The 21,594-nt window shown below is 36.7% G+C and overlaps 1 protein-coding gene across 1 annotated transcript in view; it reads right to left on the bottom strand.

The window, feature by feature from the left end:
- SLC13A1 (solute carrier family 13 member 1) overlaps window positions 1-21,594 on the bottom strand; it is a 96,474-nt gene that overhangs the window by 25,266 nt on the left and 49,614 nt on the right. The window contains 2 exon segments of the mRNA XM_007982770.3: window positions 12,700-12,734; window positions 12,736-12,852. Of these exon segments, the coding sequence (XP_007980961.3) occupies window positions 12,700-12,734; window positions 12,736-12,852 (152 nt within the window).

Here is a 21,594-nt window from a genome sequence, read left to right on the forward strand (position 1 = left end):
ACATTTTCATAGGGATTGCCTTGAATCTGTAGATTGCTTTGGGTAGTATGAACCTTTTAATTCTTATCCATGAACATGGAATATCTTTCCATTATTTTGGTGTCCTATTCAATTTCTTTCATCCCTGTTTTATAGTTTTTATTACATAGATCTATCACTTCTTTCATTAAGTTAATTCTTAGGTACTTAGTTTTATTTGTGGCTGTCAAAAATGGAATTACTTTTTAAAATTTCTTTTTCAGATTATTCACTGTTGGCATATACAAATGCTACTGATTTTTGTTTGTTGATTTTATATCCTGCAACATTATTGAATTTGTTTATCAGTTCTAATAGTTTTTTGGTGGAGTCTTTAATTTTTTTCCAAATATAAGATCATATCATCTGCAAACAGATACTTTGACTTTTTCCTTTCCAATTTGGGTTCCTTTTTAACTTTCTCTTCTCTGATTGCTCTAGCTAGAACTTCCAATACTATGTTGAATAACAGTGTTGAAAGTGGGCATCCTTTTCATGCTGCAGATCTTGAGGAAAACCTTTCGGTTTTTTACCCATTCAGTATAATACTAGCTGTGGGTCTGTCATCTGTCGTATACAGCTTCTTCTTCTTCTTTTTTTTTTTTTTCCTAATGTTAAGGTATTTTCTTTCTTTACAAATTTTTTGATGGTTTTATTGTGAAGGGATGTTGAATTTTATGAAATGCCTTTTCAGCATAAATTAAAATGATTATATAGTTTTTAACCTTCATTTTGTTGTTATGATGTATTATTACATTGATTTATTTGCATATGTTGACACATCTTTGCATCCCAGGGATAAATGCCATTTGGTCATGATGAATGATCTTTTTAATATATTTGTTGAATTCAGTTTGTTAGTATTTTATTGAGGATTTTTGCAACAATATTCATAAGGGATATTTCTCTGTAGTATCCTTTTATATGTGTCTTTGTCTGGTTTTGGTACCAAGGTAATACTGGACTCGTAGCATTTGAAATTATTCCCTCATGTATTTTTGGAATAGTTTGAGTAGGGTTGATATTATTTCTTCTTTAAATATTTGGAAGAATTCAGCAGTGAAGTCATTGGGTCCCAGGCTTTTCTTTACTGGAAGAATTTTATTATGGCTTCAGTCTAATTACTTGCTATTAGTTTGTTCAGGTTTCGGATTTCCTCATGGTTCAATCTTGATAGATTGTAGATGTCTAGGAATTTGTCCATTTCTTCTAGGTTTTCTAATTTATTGGCATAGAGCTGCTCATAGTTGCTACTAATGATCCTTTGAATTTCTGCAGTATCAGCTACAATTACTCCTTTTTCATCTCTGATTTTACATATTTGGATCTTTTCTCTTGCTTTCTTAGTCTGGCTAAAGATTTGCCAATTTTGTTTAACTTTTTTAAAAAAACAACTCTTTGTTTTCATTGATTTTTGGTATTGTTTTCTTTATTTCAATTTAACTTAATTCTACTCTGATCTTTTCTTCTACTAACTTTGGATTTGGTTTGCTCTTGCTTTTCTCGTTCTTTAAGATGCATCATTAGGTTATTTGAAGTTTTTCTTTTTTTTTCTTTAATGTAGGCACTTAGAAGCTATAAACTTCCCTCTTGGTATTGCTTTTTGCTGTATTCCATAGATTTTGATATATTGTGTTTCCATCAACATTTGTTTCAAAAAAATTTTCAATTTCCTTCTGAAGTTCTTTATTGACCCACTGGTCATTCAGGAGCATATTGTTTAATTTCCACATGCTTTTATAGTTTCCAAAATTCCTCTTGTATTTGATTATTAGTTTTATTCTATTGCGGTTAGAGAAGATGTTTGATATTATTTAAATTTTTTGAATGTTTTAAGACTTCTTTTGTGACCTAACATATGGTCTGTCCTTGAGAATGGTCCATGTGCTGTGGAAAAGAATGTGTATACTGCAGCCATTTGATGAAATGTTCTGTAAATATCTGTTAGATCCTTTTGGCCTATAGTACAGATTAAATCCAATATTTCTTTGTTGATTTTCTGTTTGGAAGGTCCATCTAATGCTGAAGGTGGGGTGTTGAAGTCTTTAGCTATTATTGTATTGAGGTCTCTCTCTCTCTCTCTCTTTAGTTCTAATCTGCTTTATATATGTAGGACCTCTCATGTTGGTTGCATATATATTTACAACTATTATATCCTCTTGCTGGATTGACCCCTTTATCACTATATAGTGACTCTTCTTATACTTTTTGTCATGAAATCTATTTTGCCTGATATAGGTATAGTAACTCCTGCTCTTTTTTGGTTTCCATTGGCATGGAATATCTTTTTCTATCTCTTTATTTTCAGTCAACTTGTGTCTTTATTGGGGAAGTGTGTTTCTTGTAGGCAACTGTCCAATAGATCTTGTTTTTTATCCATGTAACCACTCTATGTCTTTGGATTGGAGAGTTTAATCCATTTATATTCAATGTTACTATTGATTAGTAAGGACTTACTCTTGCCATTTTGTTATTTGTTTTCTAGTTGTCTTGTGGTCTTTTCTTTTATCTCTACTTCGTTCACTAAAAGGAAGCTTTTAGTCAAGGTGAGTTTCTCTAGTGATATGGTTTAGTTTCTTGCTTTTTATTTTGTATGTATACAGTGAGGCTTGATGTTCTAATGTACTATGGCTCAGCTAGCACTCAAATCACAAGACATAGTCCTTCTTGCTCTCCCTCCCCTTTCTGAAGGCAGTGAAAGCTCACCCTGTGTCCACTGCTACCACAGATCCATAGGGAGCACTGCCAACTACCACTGATGTTCCCTTAAGGTCCAAGGGCTCTTCAGTCAGCTTGTGTGAATACTGCCTGGCCTGGGACTCACCTTTCAGGGCAGTGGGCTGCCCCTCCTTCCCAGGACAGGTCCATAAATGCCATCCAAGAACCAAGTCAAGGAATCACAGACCTTAAGAACCTGCTTGGTGCTCCACCCCTGTGGCCAAGCTGGCACCTAAAGTGCAAGCCAAAGTCCCCTTTACTTTTCCCTCTGCTTTTGTCAAGCAGCAGGAGTCTCATCCCATAGCCCTCACAGGTAAGAATGCACTGATTCTCACCTGAAACCAGCATCTCTTAGAGAGAGCTTTTGTTGTTGTTGTTGATAAAGTCTCACTCTGTTGCCCAAGCTGGAGTGCAGTGGCGTGATCTTGGCTCACCACAACCTCTGCCCCCCAAGTTCAAATGATTCTCCTGCCTCAGCCTCCTGAGTAGCTGGGACTATAGACCTGTGCCACCATGACCAACTAATTTTTGTATTTTTAGTAGAGATGGGGTTTCACTATGTTAGCTAGCCTGGTCTCGAGCTCCTGACCTCGTGATCCGCCCACCTCAGCCTCCCAAAGTCCTGGGATCACAGGCGTGAACTACCACGCCTGGCTGACGAACAGCTCTTTAGTTAACAGGTGATGCATCCTCCCAGGACTGAGTCTTCCTTCAGGACAACAGATTTCATTCTGGTCCAGGGTGTCTAGAAATGTTGTCCCAAAACTAGGGCCTGGAAAGGGGGCCAGTGCCCTAACTTGCTGTGACTGAGCTGGTATACAAGATGCAAGACAAAGTCCTCTCTACTCTTCCCTCTCCTCTCTTCTTCTCTCCTCGAGCAGTAGGAAAGAGTCTTTTTCTTGGAGCTGCAATCTGTGCAACTGGGTATTAGTGAAGAGATGATGTCAGGACTCCCTTAGCTGCCCTGTCTGGTGTCCCAGTAGACTACATTCCCCCAACACAAGTCCTCTGCCTCTAGGCCCAGTTCAGCACTAGGAGATGCCTAGGAGTTGTAGTTTTTGTGACCTAGACTCCCTTTCATGTTTATTTTTGGACCCAGAACACTTTAGCCTGCAGTGGTGAGGGTTGTGGGAAGTCAAGTTCCAACTGCTGGGATGGGCACTTCTTCTCTGGCTAGGGCTGGTTTAAATGCTCTCTCAGTGTGTGGGCATCTGCTGAGTTTGGTCCAGTTTTTCTTTCTGCTATGACAGGGCGGCACTGATTTCAATGCCTCACAATTGCTTTCCCCCACCCCTCCCCATAGCACAAGAATGTTCTCTGCAACATGCTGCCACTGCCAGGGAATGAGGGAGGGGCAGCATCTGTGATTTTAGACTGTTTTCTCTACCTCTTCAGTGCCGCTTTCAATGATATGAAATTAAAAAGAGCTACTGTGAGTGCTCACCTGATTTTTGGTCCTTATGAAGAAGCTTTTCTATGTGTAGATAGATGTTAAATTGGTGTCCTTGCATGGGGTACTATCCACGGAGCCTTCTATTCCACCATCTTGCTCTGCCCCTTTCTGCCTGAACTGTTGACCCACAAAAATAATGAGATAATAAATGTGTGCTGTTTTAAGCCACTAAGTTGATTGCCATTTGTAAGGTAGCAGTAGAAGAGGAATACACAGGGAAACCTATTAGAAGACAAAGAAAGTTCCTCGGAAGTAGGGTGGAGTGGAGTAGATTTTAGTTTACATGTGAAGATAAACAGAAGGCAATAGATTTTATATATACTTGGAATAAAACATAGGAAATAGAGAAAAGATGTCATTATGTTGAAATGGTGAAGTCTGAGGGGAGGTCGGGTTGGCAGGAGGGCAGGGGAGAGGTGGCAGATCAAGCATGCTGTTTTGGGATGTGATGACTTGATATGTCCCTCAGTTTTCGAAGTGATCATATTGGAATGCAGCTGGATAAATAAGTCTGAAATTCAGAGCAGAGGGCAGGGATAGAGATATAAAATTGGTAGTTATCAGCACATAGGTGGTATTACAAACATAGAAATGAGTCTGATAATCTGAGGAGTAATGGAGATTTAGAAGCGAAGTGCTTCTCTTGGGGCACTGTTAGTTTTAGAAGTTAGGTAGAAAGTAGGAATGAGCAGATGAGCTAAGCACTTTTAATTTTATCAAAAATCCTGTGAAGAAAGCATTAAATTTTTATTTTACACAGGAAGAAACTGAGTCTTAGGGGGCTAAGTGGATTGCTCAAAGTCAGATTGTGTAATCAAACTGTATTTTTAACCCATGAGGAGTTTAAAACACAACCTCTGTCCATTAAACCACCATATCCTCAATTTCAGCCCCCAGGTAGAAAGGGAAAATACCATATATATTACAAAACATTCACAGGCTGGAGTACAGGCTTTATGTTTTCGTGGCATTTTCAAACAACTGTAGAAATGATGCCCCATAACACGGAGATGTGCTTTGACCTAAAGCACATTTATGCAGCAAGGTTGACTCTTGGGAAGAGTCATTGTCACTGCATGTAACTTATATGTTATATGCAACTTATGCCTCACTGAAAAACAAATAACTTTAATACCCAGGAAATACCCAGAACATAGCTTCAAAAGAATGAATGTAGTCTTGGAAATTTATAACCTTGGAACAGATTTTGGGCATTAAGTGTCACAGTATGCTAGTGTCCACACAAACTATAGACCTTTTGACTGAAGTCAGTTTTGATTATCTCTGAGATAAAGCTCCCTTTCCATTTTGTATGTGTGTACTTCCAGAGGATTTTCCTCAGAATATTAAATATTTATCATTCATGATCCAGGCTGAGATTTTTAACAGCAATGGCAAAAGTAGAGCAGTAGCAATAACAACAGCTAACCTTATTGACAAGTTACTATGTGCCAGACCCTCTGCTAGAGCCACATGTGTATTATGGCATTTAATTATTTCAATAATGTTGTAAGTTCTAGTATCATCCCCATTTTACAGCAAAGGAAACTGATAGTCACAGAAGTTAAGCTAATATATGGTGGGCTTGAAATCTGGATTAAGGTCTAAGTTCAAACTCTGCCATTTTAAAATTTCTTCCATAGTATTTACCAGAGGAATTATTACTGAGAAGTATATATTGCTCATTTCTGCAGGAAAAAAATCATAGTAATCTTTGAAAGTGGTTATTGCTAGGTAGTTGTTCCTCATATGTGAGGGGGAGTGGTTCTAGCAACCCCCACAGTTACCACAATCTAGAAATACTCAACTCCTGAAGTCAGTATAATCCCCATGTATATACATGAAAAGTTGAACCTCTGTGTCCACGGGTTCCACAGCCCTCAAATACTGTATTTTTGATCTGTGTTTGGTTGCAGATGTGGAACCTGTGGATATGGAGGGCCAACAGCATTTTTTGAAACAAATCTTCATATGAGCAAACCCACGCAGTTCAAACCTGTGTTGTTCAAGGGTCAACCACAATAAATTTATCTTCTTACTCTCTAATTAGTGATGTAAAACACAGTTAGCAACAGTGACTGTGTTGATCATTGATAATACAGCTTTCATCCAACATGCTTTCCCTACCCATAGATTTCACAGCTGATAGCTATAAACTAAAAAATATAATTTAGTAATCAGCAAGGTGTGAAATTTTTTTGTGATAATCTTCCATTCTTTATCCAGTAGATCTTTTGTATGTATGTTTAACCAATAGCTGTTGTATTTATTCGGTGAGATTGATGCATCAAAACCACTCTACCATGAAAGTAGTAATAGTCTCTAATAATATTTCCCTTCATAGGTTTGTTTTGATACTAAAAGATTATTCAGCTATTTAGATGATTCCCAAGAATAATTAGTACTTCATTATGTCTTAATACAGTTCATCCCTACTGATGTTTATTGATCACTGATATCGTTTGGATGTTTGTTCGCTTCAAATCTCATGTTAAATTTATGATTATTAACGTTGAAAGTGGGACCTAGTGAGAGGCGTTTGAGCCATGTGGGCAGATCCCTCATGAATGGCTTGGTGCCCTCCCTGTGGTAGAGTTCACAGGAACTCTGCTTGTTAAAAAGAGTCTGGGGTCTCTCCCCTGTGTCTCTTGCTTTCTTGCCATGTGATTCCCTTTTGTCTTTGCTATGACTGGAAGCTCCCTGAGGACCTCACCAGAAGCTAAGCAGATATTGGTGTCATGCTTGTGCAGCCTGAAGAACCATTAGCCAAAATACACCTCTTTTCTTTATAAATTACTCAGTCTCAGATGTTCCTTTATAGTAGCACAAAACAGACTAATGAAATCACCTACTTGTATCCTTTATGGGCTAATAGAAGAATAGAACAATGATTTGTTCAGCCATTACAAGCTTGTAATTTTCAAGGGTGATGGTGTAATCCTCAATGTGCATGTGTGAATAAGACAAGCTTATGGAAGAGTAAACATAGGTTATGATTTTTAAAAGGGATGAAAATGGTGGTTAAGAAATAACAGAACAGAGGGCCAAATGGTACTGAATCCACAAAAGTAGAGAAAGATGTTGACAGAGTTGGCTGGTGTGGGGTCCCCCAGTTCCCTCTTCTTCCTTTCTGAGTCCTGACTGAAAATTAGAGCGCCTTGACCTCTGTGTGACCCAGCCATCTGCAGGTTATTTCTCCCAGCAGGCTTGAACTCAAACTGGGAACTTGAACATTCCCAGGCACTAATAAATGTATCTAGGTTTACTAAAAAGAAATTGGCCCTGGCCCCAAGCCAAATTCCTTAAATTCTATGCTCTGATCCCCTTGAAGTGGGTGCACCCAGGTGGAACATTCCTTTTCTCTCATTGTTCCTCTAGAGGATTGCACTCTGTAAGTTCCCCTAATATATGCTTTGTACCAATCACCCTGGTATTTCCTTCTTCTTTCTTTGGAATCTCAATTAGCCCTATCTCAGGATTGTTTGGGCATTCCCTTGTGGAAGTTCCCCAGCTGTGGCTTTTGAGGCAACTCCAGTGAAGGGTTCAATGGAACAAAATGGCTGATTTTTCAAGAATCAGAGTAGGAAGTAATAGCTTAATTACAAGATAGTATTTATTGACAGTAGTGTTAGAAAATGTTTGTTGATGACTGGAAGAATGTGTCAGTGGAACAAAGGGGGATAAGAATCAGGTAGAGAGCATTAAGCAAGCAGGATTTTCTTTATGGAAGAGCCAATGAAAACCTAATGAATTTGTATAATTACAACAAGAGGTGGTAGAACAAAGACTATTTCCATAATACCCTGTTGCAAGGATTTATTAAAGCTAATGGTGAATTAATCATAGGGGAATGTAGGAATTTAAGAATTTAGGTGCCACAGCTACTACTAGATTCTAAGAATCAGAATGTCAGAAATATTTCATACTTTATAAATATCAGCCATCATCCTACATGCCTCTCTTCTACTACTGTATAAGCCCTGACTCATCCTCCATTTTGAAAATGGTCTTCTGGCTTTCAAAATACCATTTTGAAAATGGTCTTCTGGCTTTCGAAATACCATACGCTTCTGATACTTCTCCTACCTCGATTAACTTTGCTCATCCTCTTCCTTGTCAATATTTCCTAAGAGTCTATCCATGTCTCAATTATTTTAACATTTTTTCCTACCTGTCCATTTTCATGTTCAAAAATTACTATTTGCCTATATAGAGAGACACTCAAATTTATAACAAACTCAAATGATGCATTTGCAAATGATTGCTGAAAATCACTTTGTGGATAGGTTCTCAGCAGGCATTTCAATGTGTCCAAATTCAAATTTATTAATTTCTCCAGTGAACCTGCACCTTGCCATGTCTTCTCAAGAAGTTCATGGCATCACTATCTATCTGACCTTATGGACAAAAGTCCCCAGAGTTGCCCTAACCCCTCCTTACACTTAAATTCTCATATCTAATTACTTACAACCTTCTGACTTTGCAGTGTCTTGAGTCCAAATCCTCCTGTCACTTCACAACTAGCCTAGTTCTGCCTTTCATCATTTGTTGGCACTTTGATCACAGACTCCTAATTGGTTTCCTGTCTCCAGACTTCTATAGTGGCAATCTAATACTACTATTCTAAACTATGCAAAACATGCACAGACTATTTCACTCCTCCCTAAAAAACAAAACAAAACAAAACAAAACAAAACAAAATTACAAACTTTTTGGTACTTTGATTTAATGAATTATCTTCATTCATTTTCTCCATAAATGTGGTGTTTGCCTCTTTTAAGATTATTCCAAGTCATATGGACGCATTTTCTGTAGTAACCAAGGTATGTGGGAAATAGCTACAGCCCTCTTTTAGGACATACCTTCTGTGACGTTTCTAGGAAGGTAACTTTTAAGGAGGCAGCCTTAAGGGTCTGGCTGGCTTTGGTTTTGGTCTTCAATCTGCTAAACTGAACCTCAACTTTCTCAACTCTAGTAGTAACAATAACCAACATTTATTTTATTTTATTTATTTATTTATTTATTTTGAAACAGGGTCTCACTCTGTCACCTGGGCTATAGTGCAGTGGTGCAATCTCAGTTTATTGCATCCTTTGCCTCCTGGGCTCAAGCCATCCTTCCACCTAAGCCTCCCGAGTAGCTAGGACTACAGGTGTGCACCACCATACCAGCTAATTTTCGTATTTTTGTAAATACAGGGTTTTGCTATGTTACTCAGGCTCATCTTGAACTCCTGAAATCAAGCCATCTACCCACCTTGGCCTCCCAAAGTGCCGGGGTTACAGGTGTGAGCCAATACACCTGGCCAACCAACATTTATTCAGCCCATGCTTTGTTCTAGGCACTAAGTGCTAATTATTTTATGCAAAACTCAAAACAATCCTCTAAGAGAGAGATCATATTATTTTCCTCATTTGTTTGGAAAGGCAACAGGCTTTGAGAGTTTAATAATTGTCCAAAGTCACCTAGCTGGTAAGTGAAAGAGTTGAGGTTTGAACACAGATGTTTTAACTCCCGAGTGTAGGCTTTTAATCACTGACTATATACCACCTCTATAGCAAGGATATCCAGGATACAGGTACACTATAATGCATGTAAATTATCTGGCATGGACTCAATACATCTCTCTATCTTCTCACCTATAGGTAAAAAAAAAAAAAATACTTCTACATTTTTACATTTTAATTTTTTTCTCATATTTATGTTTTGTCTAGACAATCGGATGAAATATTCTTCCTGGCAGGTTTTATTTCTTGCATTGTACAAAATAAGTCAAAACTGTGCATTGCACATTGTCAATTCTCAAGAAATGCTTATTAATTGAATGAATGAATGAAGGTCTGTTTTTATGTGTATTGAATAACTTTTAGCTTTCTCAGAATTCATTGTTTTTGTTTGCTTTATGTAAAAAGGAACACAAAATACATTTTAAATATCATTATATATACATTATATATAAAGAGATTGTATATGAAACATTATATGTATATCAAAAGAACAGAAATATAAAGCTTCAAAATATGTTATATAATTTCTTCCTCCAAAAGTTTATTTGTAAGATGGCACCTTTCTGTAAATGTCAATGGTATGAAGCCATTAACTCTGAGGTTTCATGCATCCTTTGGAGCTGACAAGGCACCAAAATGAAATTGTTCAAAAGGATCATTGGTATTACTCTAAAAGTTTACAAGTAGTATCAGGAGGAAAAGGTGGCATTATGTATTTTAAGCTTCTATAATATTTTCCATTGAAATTTAATGCATTCCATTTTATTATTGCTTTGAAATGCTACCGTGTGGTAGGGCCAACATTTAAGCAAAATTTTAATATATACCTCACTTGTTTAATACTATCAATTATATTTTTTTCACATAAGGTTATTTTCCCTTCTATTCTGGTATTTTGTATCATAAAGGAATTCTTTGAATTTTTTCCAGTTTGCATATAATTTCTAATATAAAGACAACCTTTTGAAGACAAACAATATTATGTTTCAAAGTATATTTTAAGCATTCTCTAAATTTAAAGGACTTTTTGGCCGAATCCCCATGATTAGGAGAAGTAGAAGATTAGATAACTAGTGAAAATAGTTACTAAAACCTTTTGCTTAAAGCGCTATAATGCTCTTAATCTGTCATTACAAATGGATTAGTGCATCCAATAAATCAAGGGAAAAGTTAAACAAAATTTGGTTGATATACTCTGCAAGATCACAAAGACCAAAACAACCTCAATATTAATTACATTGACTGTATCAACTGCTTTCATGGGAATGATGGAAACTAGCAGTTCTCTAATATCAACAAAAATAAAGCATAAGAATTTGGTCTAGATATTAGAAAAAGAAATTCACAGAGGGGAACTAAGATGTGGAACCTCTTCCCTTGGAGAATTCATGACAAAGGATATAAGTCATTTTAAAAACGAGGTCAGGTGCATTTCCTGTCTTGAATTAGGGGATCCGTTGGATAAGTCTTCACTGGTACTGTGAATTTCTGAAGCCTCTCATTTATAAATCAAAAACTTTTTAAAGTTTTCTAAATCAGTAGTTGGAGTGTACATGATGGATGTGTATTCATAGAAACGATACTCCTGGAGGTCTGTGTAATATTGATCCTAAAGTCCTATACCAGTGTTCTTTGAACACAAACACCCATTCTTTGTGGAATAGAGATTGACATTTTTTGAGTCTTGGATTTCTTAGCGAATCTATGCATGCACAACACTTTGCAAATAATTTCAGAAAATTCCTAGAGTCTATGAATCTACTTCCCGGAGCGTGGTTCTCCTGCCTCTGAACTCTAATTTTTCTGTGAACCCAAATCCTGTTCCTAGGCTTTCGCAATCCTGTCTATCTTCTTGAAATTCTGGTTATTATCTGTTCTTTTAGTAGAACCAGTCCGAGTGCTTATATGACACCATGGACTTTCATACTATTGTTTCAATGATACTTACATAGTGCAAAATATTTTTACATAGTTCTACTTTATGCAATTCTCACAATAACCCTATGAACTATGACGATTTTACATATGAAAAAAATAAGTCTTGGGAGAACCATGGACCTTTTTGTTGTTGTTAAATTCACAATGTGGCCAGGTGCAGTGGCTCATGCCTGTAATCCCAGCACTTTGGGAGGCAAGGCAGGTGGATCACTTGAGATCAGGAGTTTGAGACCAGCCTGGCCAACATGACAAAACCCCATGTCTACTAAAAATACAAAAATTAGCTGAGTATTATGGTGCATGCCTGTAATCCCAGCTACTCAGGAGGCTGAGGCACAATAATCACTTGGCGAAAGTTGCAGTGAGCTGAGATTGCACCAAATGTCCTCTAGCCTGGGTGACAGAGTGAGACTCTGTCTCAACAAAACAAATAAGTAAGTAAAATAATTCACAGTGTAAGTATCTGCAAATTGAGGATTTTTTAACCCAAGTATTCTACCTGTTGAATCCACAGATTCCCATTTTCTGCAGTGGATTGTCATCACAGTTCCAAACATGTTAAGAGTCACTTATCTGTTTGTAGAATACTTTATTACTGACATTTATTGTAATTGTTCAATCTTTCAAATCTTTTTTGAATTCCAAAGTCAAGCCCCCCATAATTAATACCTCTGTTCACCATTCACTATTTAAGTTCACATGTTGGTCCCCAAACCCTATATAAATTGTCCAAAGAAAATAATTCCTTTCCACTTTAGTTAACTATCATATGCGGTATTACTTTCAATGAAAAACGTTTTTCCTGTTTGTTTAGAGTGGTCAGCCAAGAGTTATTTCCTCTGAGCTGACCTGGGAAATCTGTTGGCACAAGTTAACTCAGTATTCCTAAATACTTAACTCTCAGTACAAAGGAAGGTCTGTAGACCTATAGATGTCCTGAAGGGAAACAAAGGAGAGTTAACATAACATCTCTGTACTTGGATTCTCTGAATCCCAGGTAAGAATAATTTTTACAATTTGTGTGCTGTCCATATGTTAAATCACCAATCCAATAAGGTTACTTACGTATTGAAATACTCAGCAAAGATCAAGTTGGTGGAGGGTACCAGTGATTGTTGTCAGTCCACCAATAGTAGAAGAGTAGGCAATGCACAAACACATAAGTTTACATATCATGTGGCCCTTCTTTGTTCGATATTTGGTTCCCATGCCTGAGTTCTGTTCAACAACAACAAAAAAGTACCATGAGAACTGCTCTATATTTGTTATGGACTGAATGTTTGTGTCCCACCACCCCCACCAATTCATATGTTGAAACCCTAACTCCTGATGCGATAGTATTTGGCAATGAGGCATTTAGAAGATACTGGCCCTTCCTTTGAGGATGTGGCCCTGGTCTGATGGGATTATGTTCTTATAAGAGGACACATCAGAGAGGTTGATTCCTCTCTCTCTCTCTATTTCTGCTATGGAAAAAGTCACAAGAAGGTGGCTGTCTGTAATGCCAGGAGAGAGTCCTCACCAGGCACTGACCTGCCAGACCCTGATCCAGTCTTCAGAACTGTGAGAAATAAATTTTTATGGTTTAAGCCACTTAGTTTGTGGTGTTTTGTTATGGTGATGTGAGCTGACTAATACAGCATTTATCTTTCCATCAATGGAGATGTAGCAATAACAGTATTTAAGCAGAAACCACTGAAATATTTTAAAAATCCAATTTCATTCATTTCTTCATCCTTCTTTCTTGTCCCTTACTCAACTCTTCCCCCATGTCTTCCCTTCTCGCCACTACTCCCAAAGCTTTTCTGTTGATACTGGTGGTACATACTTAATAAGTCCCTAAACTTCTTTTGGAAAGGTTTCCCCACCGATGCACCTTAATGGATGGTTCCCAGGGGATATCACTCCTGAAATTGAATGTTTTCAACACCATATACCTCAGCATTGAGAGATAAGTCAGTGTCCTCTTTGCTCCCCACTGTCTTTTTCAGAACATTAATCCTCCACTCACACAAAAAATAAATCCATTTTTTTTTAAGAATCATGTAACTTGGATATCTTTTTCTCTCCCCATTCCTTTGACCATTATATTTTGATCTCCTGGTCACCCACTGCTGTCATTTAAGATAACATTTGCACTCACCACATAATCATCTTCCTTACTCCAAATCTTGTCAGCGACTGAATAATGACTACACTATGCTCATGAATAGCCCTTTAAATATCCTGGCCCCACACATTTTTGATATTACTTCCAACAATTTTCAGTTCTCCACCTCAGTCACCCCACCCCCGTAGTTACACCTTGAACAATGGCACATCCTGAAATGGTTTCACTTGGGGAATCACTAGACCAAATATAAGTGTTTTAGTTACGAGATGACTTTCTAGGGTGCAAGCCAAAAGCAACTTCATTCTTTCTCTCACCCATGACCCTGTAAACACACTTTGTTGGTTTGATTCTTCCTCTTCCTGTGGTGAAATTCAAAGAAGAAACAATAACTTTTCAAGGTCATTTCATTTAATGAATAGTTTTTCAGTTATGTTTAGTCAGAAGAATAGCTTCATTTCAGTAGTTAAAATAAACAGTGCCCTATTTAATAAGAAAAATCCCACATTTTAAACTTAAGCACTCTCTTGTCCCCTAGATCAGGTCTACTTGAAAGCCCATAGCTGGAAGGAGGTTTGTGAGTTTGACTTTCTCTTTCTCTCCTAGTTCCGATTCTTCTCACCACTTGCTACACTCAGTATCTAAACCTTCAGCATTTGGAATGTCAAGAGAAGAACAGGATCAGGAGAAGAGTGGTAAGGATTAGGAGAGGTCTTATTTGACTGTTTATTAATTTAGAAATGGCATTAGTACATTCCAGGCACGGTGAATGTTTGAAATTACTCCCTCTGGTGGGCAATTTTATGGGATTTTATGAGACTCCTATTATCCAAATAAGAACATCAGATTGTTGTTCTTTCTATGTAGGTAACACACATCTTCTGCCTGGTGGTGTATGACACACTCATGGTGTCTGCATGTGATAGTCTACCTGGTCTTTTTATATTGAGATCAACTTATGCTGTCAAAAACCCCTCCTGGAGGAAGTCGTCTTTCAAATGATCCCAAATGACAGTCCTCCCACATGTTTCCTTCATATGGTCCAAGGGAAACAGTCACCTCTGTCCTGTTGTCAGTGACAGTGCAACTGAAACTTGATTAGGTAAGGAAATTCAGTCATGACATTTTACTTTCTAATTTTTCAAGAATGTGTCAAACACTAATCCATTGACCTTTTCTAAGTCTAGGGTGGAAGATAATAAGTTCTCCAAGTAGTAGTTTCTTAACATCTATCACACCTTGGTAAGTAGGAGACTCTTCCCTTCTTTCAACTGTGATGGTACAAGTGGCAGGGGGCGGGGCATTAGGGAAATACTCCAGCTTTCTCCATAAGCAGACTATCTCTCAGCCTTCTCATTTTAAACACTAAGTTTAAGAGTCTAAAACTGTTTTTTGGTCACCTCACTTGCAAGTCCTGTGGAAATGAAATGCAAAAATACCTAAGGTGTGTGGTTGATATTATATTTACTCAGGGGTAGAAAGAGTATCATTTAACCATCCTAGTTATCAATAAATTGGCATCGTTATTACAGTTTCTTCTTCCAACTTTGCTGCTGAATTAATTCTATCTCTACAGTCCTTCAACTGCACTGGCAAATCTAGGTTAATGAAGTATGTAGTTATGGCCAGTTATAGTCCTCTCCTTTCTTTACTTCCATCTTTATTCAGTTGAGATTCCATGGTACATCATTTCAATAAATTGTCTTAACAAAACTCCGAACTCTCTTTCTTGTCTTTTCTTAAATGGTAGTTCTTTGTGAAAATTCCAACTGATTTATAAACCCAACCATTCTCTCTCTCCATGTCATGTCTGCTTCTGAGTAGCCAACTACTGTTGCTAAAAATTACATGCACAGTAAAGCAGATGGGATCATTCATGATCACAAACATCCAATGCTGTAGTGATGTTGCTACTCTACCCTAGCGTGTTTGCATAACCAAATTACTCTACCTGTTTCCACAAGGAAATATAAAACCTTCTTTATCATCTTTATACGTCCCTCTTAATGCTCCTTCTCAGTCTTTGCAAGTAGCTTTGCCTCCTCCTTCCCAGAGAAAATAGAAGCCAGCATATAATAGTATCACTGTGAAATGTAGAAACCTACTTGCATTTGCCCCATCTTCTTGTTCTCTATATAATTAATAGAGTCAATGTTTCTCCTCCAACTTCTTGTTTCTGAACTCTCAGGTTTTCTCAGAGACCTTCCACTACAGACTATTGGAATTTTCATCAACATTTAATTATTTTTGAGCCATCTTTACAGAAGAAAAACAAGAAAGACTTCTTAACCCTCCACTCAAGTAAACTATTGTCCTACCTCATCTCCATTTTCACAGCCAAACTACTCGAAAGAGTTGTTTACATTCACTGACTCCATTTTCTTAAACGCTTCCATCTAGCTTGTCTCCTCAATCCACCCACAATGCACTTCCTGTGATTATCAGTAATTTCCTCAGGGCTACGTTCAATAGGAACCTTTCAATCTCAACTTTGTAGTTCCCTTTGCAAGCATCTGAAAGAGTTTATCTCTTCTTTTTACTGAAAAAACTCTGCTTTGAGTTTCTGTGATATCTCACTCTTCAGGTTTTTCTATCTCTGCCTGTTTTTCTGTCTCCTTTGCCAGTTTTTTTTTTTTTTTTTTTTTTTTGCCTTCCATCCTTCCTTAAAACTGGAATTTCTTTAAACTGTCACAGGCCCTTGTCTCTCCTCACTCTAATGGTTCTCCTTTAAAAATACCTTATTTTTTATTGATTTAATGACTATTTTTATGCCAGATCACCAAACTTCTGTCTTCAGCCAGGATCCTCTATCTAGACCCATGTATCCAATTGCCTGTTCAACATAATCATGCCTGGAATCTCAGCACTTTGGGAGGCCGAGGCAGGTGGATCACTTGAAGTCAGGGAGTTCTAGACCAGCCTGGTCAACATGGTAAAACCCTGTCTCTACTAAAAATACAAAAATTAGCCATGTGTGGTTGCGGGCACCTATAATCCCAGCTACTTGGGAGACTGAGGAAGGAGAATTTCTTGAACCTGGGAGGCGGAGGTTGCAGTGAGCTGAGATTGCACCACTGCACTCCACACTCCAGATTGAGCAATAGAGCAAGACCTGTCTCAAAACAAAACAAAACTCTCTCTCTCTTTGTGTGTGTGTATATATATATATATGAATATATATATATGTGTGTATATATGTAGAGAGAGAGAATGTCTGCAATAAAACTCCAATCTGAAAATGTTCAGGACCAAGGCTTTTACTTCTTTTGTCAAACCTAGTTCGTCAGGATCACTTATATAAACTAATGTCATCACCATCACTATCGTAACAAATACTTATAGCATCCTTAGCATGTAATAAGCACTGGTCTAAGTTAAAATCAATTAAATGTTTTAATTCATTTAAGTCTTACAATATAATGAGGTGGGTACTATTATAACGTCATTTTGTAAATAAAAGACATAGAGAAGTTAAGTGAATTGTTCGAGGTACCAGAGCCTGAAAATGACAGACTTGGGTTTTGAAACAATGCAGTCTTGCTTTAGAGCTCATACTCTCAGCCACTTTACTATAATATATTGCTTGTCTTCCTTGAAAACATTATCTTCCTCATCCCATCAAATTCTGTCAATTGTATCTACTGAAATATGCCTGGACTCTGTTCAATTTTCTCCATCTCCACTGTTTTCACCCTGGTCTCAGTCAACATTATCTCTAGCCTAGGTTAATAAAATAATGTGTTTATGGATCTTCTTGCATCAATTCTTGCTTATTACAGACTCATTCTACAGACTTCAGCCTTTAAACAAAAATATAAATGTAGTTAAGGAATATGCAAACACTTATTATCTTTTGTCTTCTTGTGTTTGCGTATTTCTTAAATACATTTGTACATTTTTTTAGGCTGCTGTGTATAGGAAAGGTCTGAAATAGGCAAGAATTGATGCAAGGACAACCATAAAGAGATTATTACAGTAACTCAGACCACATTTTCTTTATCCATTCATCATCTATCGAGGGACACTTAAGTTGTTCCCCTAACTTGGCTATTGTGAATAATGCTGCAACGAATATGGGGAAGCAGATATATCTTTGACATACTGATTTCATTTTGGGGGTACATATATCCAGAAGTGAGATTGCTGGATCACATGGTACTTCTATTGTTTTTCTAACTTTTTGAGGAATCTCTATATTGTTTTCCATAATGGTTGCACCGATTTACATTGCTGCTAACAGTGTACAAGCATTCTCTCTTCTCCAGGATGAACTGAAGAAATGCCATCTTCCATACAGATGAGCATGCTATCTGAGACATTATTAAAATATCTTTTTGAAAAGTCGTGATAAGGAAAAAATTACTACTCACTAAAAGTCATCATAGATATGAAAATGGCATTTAGCATGGCAGGGTCAGGTGCATTGGATTGTAATTTACCTTTTAGTTTCTAATTAACTTTAAGGTCAACCCACAAAGGACTCTATGCTTCACCCAAAATAAACTAATTTAGAAAAATCTCCCTTTCCCTTATAATTTATACATGGAAATCATTTGTATTTTCCATATGATAAAACATTCCTTTGAAATTTGACACAAAATAAGTGGTATGTAAATAAGGTAGGGAAATAAGTTTAAAAATTCTTATGAATCATACAAAGTGACAATTGAAATTTGGGGCTTAACATTAACTATTTTACTATAGGAAAGACTTCAACACAAACCAGAAAGTGATGCATAATTTGAATATTATTAAATTGATAATAAGAATGGAAACTTAACATATGCAATGTTTATATGATTTCTCTTTGCCACCTTAAAACTTTTGAAAATATAAATAAAGAAAAAATTGGATTTCATATAAAAGCTTAACTGAAAAATATATGCATATATATAGAATTATTAAAAGACATTGGAAGATATAAAACAAAAAAATCAAAACAGAAACAGATTAATGTTTGCCATGCTTTATGACTTATGAATTAACTATACATTTTTTATTAATAAGGACCTTTAAAATATACATTATTGTTACTGCACATGAGCTAATGTTTATGCAAATATCATCGACAATTTACAAAGGCATTAAAATTCAGGGTAAAAATTCTACAGTAAATGCTAATACTAATATATCATAATGCAAATTAAAGGTTAAGAGAAAGAGTTTTTGAAGTGGAATGGTGAATGCACCCTACTTTTTATCTACCCAATAAACATGAGCTCCATGCATTCAGATTTATCGTTGTTTTTACTGAGTGCTTGTGTTCACTGGGCTGAACTCATAGAGGAGACGATACTGAAGTAAAGGGTAAAACATGAGGACCAGAGAGACAGTAGTACAGGGTACTGAGCTAAAAAATAGGGCTCTTAGGAAAGCCTGAAATGAGTCAATAATCGAGCCAACTAGTGGTACAGAAATTATACAAAGCGGGCAGATAACACAGGTATCACAGCAGATTAATCTTTAGTCTTCTGCCCAGATCGTACTTTCAGCCTGTGGCCACAGGACATTGTCACAGGTATATTGTGAATGAAAAAGTACTTGTGTTATAATATATAAGGAAATCTATGTGATATGAAAAGTACAAAATTATGTAAAATTTTAAAGCGAAAATATTTCTACATACATACATGTGCCTGAAATGAAACATATATATATATATATATATATATATATATGTATGTGACTGAAATGAAATATATCAAAATACTAAACAGTTATTTCTTGATCATGCGATTAGGGGTATCCTCCACCTTCTTGATACTTTTTGTAACTTTTATAGCCAGAAATATATATATATATTTTAACATGTAAAGGAATGATAGACTATTAGGGCAGACAGGTAGTTAATCTGGTATAAAGACCTAATATTTCAGAAGAGCAAAATGAGTCTCAAGTGTGACCCAGCTGATTACTGCAGACTTGAAAGCAGAATCCATGTCTGTGAGTTCCCTCTCAGTGAATTTCCCCTGTACCAACTTGCCTTCCAGAATACTTATGTGAATTTTTAAAACTACATTTGAGTTCTATTTCATACTGCTTTTACCACAATGGTAACCTATTGTGTTTTTATTCAATCCCTTCTGTCTACCATACATGTAGAGTATGCCCTCCACATCTTCTTCCAAGTAACTGAAAAATTTTCTACGAGGACATGACAAAATGCAGAATCCAATGACATCATCACAATGGACCTGTCACAACAGAAATCCTGCAGGTCCAGAGGTAACTCACTATTGCCACCTGGTGGCAGCAATTGCAGATTTATTTCACAGCTTCCTTCACTGAATATGTATACTTTGTATCATCTTCCAATTATGACTCTGTCATAACGTTGCTTATAGTACAGAATTCAATTTTCAATATGTTGCCTAGAGCTCTATTAACAGGTAGAAATATGATATATGTGACTTTTCCTGCCTCTTCTCTAAGTTAGAATATGTCTTTTCCCTCTTTCACTTGCTTATTTTTTTTAAGTACATGCTACTGAATCACTCCCAAATATTCCCTGGTTGCTTAAACATTTTCTTGGAACAATCAAGTGATAGGATACCTAATTCACATCAATATTCTACCAATTTTATTGTCTTGGTGCCATCTCTTTCAGGGCCTTCCTTCCTGTCCTAAATCTAGTCATTTTTTCTCTAGAACTGCAAAGAGCTACACTTAAGTCTATCCTCTTATTTCATCAAAAGTCTGACTGGGTATTGACTCTACATTGGAAATAAATGTTACTTAGAATTTTGAAGGCAGTTTTCCTGCTGTCTCTGAGTAGTGCTGCTGGGGAGAAGTGTTCAGCCATTCATATTTTTGATCATTTGTAACGAATTAGTGTTTCTTCCTTTTTGAGAGCTTTTAGGATCATCTTATAGTATTCTGAAATCTCAAGGATTTTAAAACGGATCTGCCCTGTGTGGGTCTGCTTCATTCATTTTGATGACATTTAGTGAGTCCTTTAATCATAAAACTTGTACTCTTCCATTGTAGAAACTTTCTTGAATTTTTTATATACTCTTCTCATTTTTCCTGCTCTTTTTGGAAACTCCTCTTATTTCCTGTTTATTCTGTTTCTTCCTATTGTGTCTACTGAATTTTCCATTTATGCTCTTATATCTCTATATTTTATATTTATACTTTATTTTATATTTACATGTTTTATATTTTTGCCTTCTTTATTGTCTTTTATAGAATACTATTTGTATTTCATAAATGAGTAATTGATTTGTTTACCCCTCTGATTATATTAATGATATTTTCTTTTTTGTAGTTTCTTCTTCTTGCATAGTCTCTGTTTCCTCCAGATTGCTCTTTTTTCTTTGTTTATTTGGCAATCTCTCTTTCATAATTGAGGCTTTCATCAGATATCCAGGAAGTTTTGGTTGTCTGCTCACATTTCAGCAGTGACTATCTGTGTAGAAGCTCTGCACTCATGTTTTTGGATTTGTTGTTGCCTGTAAGCTTCACTATAATGTCATCTGACTGGGCTTTTTTTTTTTTGAGAAAATTCTAAGGTCAATGTTTTCATCTCTCTTACTTTGATTGTGTTCTCCAAGGAAGCATCATCTGGCCTTCTGCCTGCTGACACTTGAAAGGCATAGACCTGGCTCCTGGACCAGTGTGGGTAGAAGGTCGGGTCCTCCACGTTTAGCTTATAAGCTATCACTTAGTACCCCTGTTTTCCTTGTGACACTCTCCCCCAGCCCAGAACTGGATCTGGTTCTCCTTATCCTGTTTTACCATGTCTGAAGATTATGTTTCTGTTTGGTGGATTAGAAGCTGTTGCATCCATGTGGATTTGGGGATGAAAGTGGAAGATTTAACCGCTTCACAAGCAATTTTTTTCTTCCTCC

The sequence above is a fragment of the Chlorocebus sabaeus genome, chromosome 21 (genome assembly GCF_047675955.1).
Source record: "Chlorocebus sabaeus isolate Y175 chromosome 21, mChlSab1.0.hap1, whole genome shotgun sequence".
Classification (NCBI taxonomy): domain Eukaryota; kingdom Metazoa; phylum Chordata; class Mammalia; order Primates; family Cercopithecidae; genus Chlorocebus; species Chlorocebus sabaeus.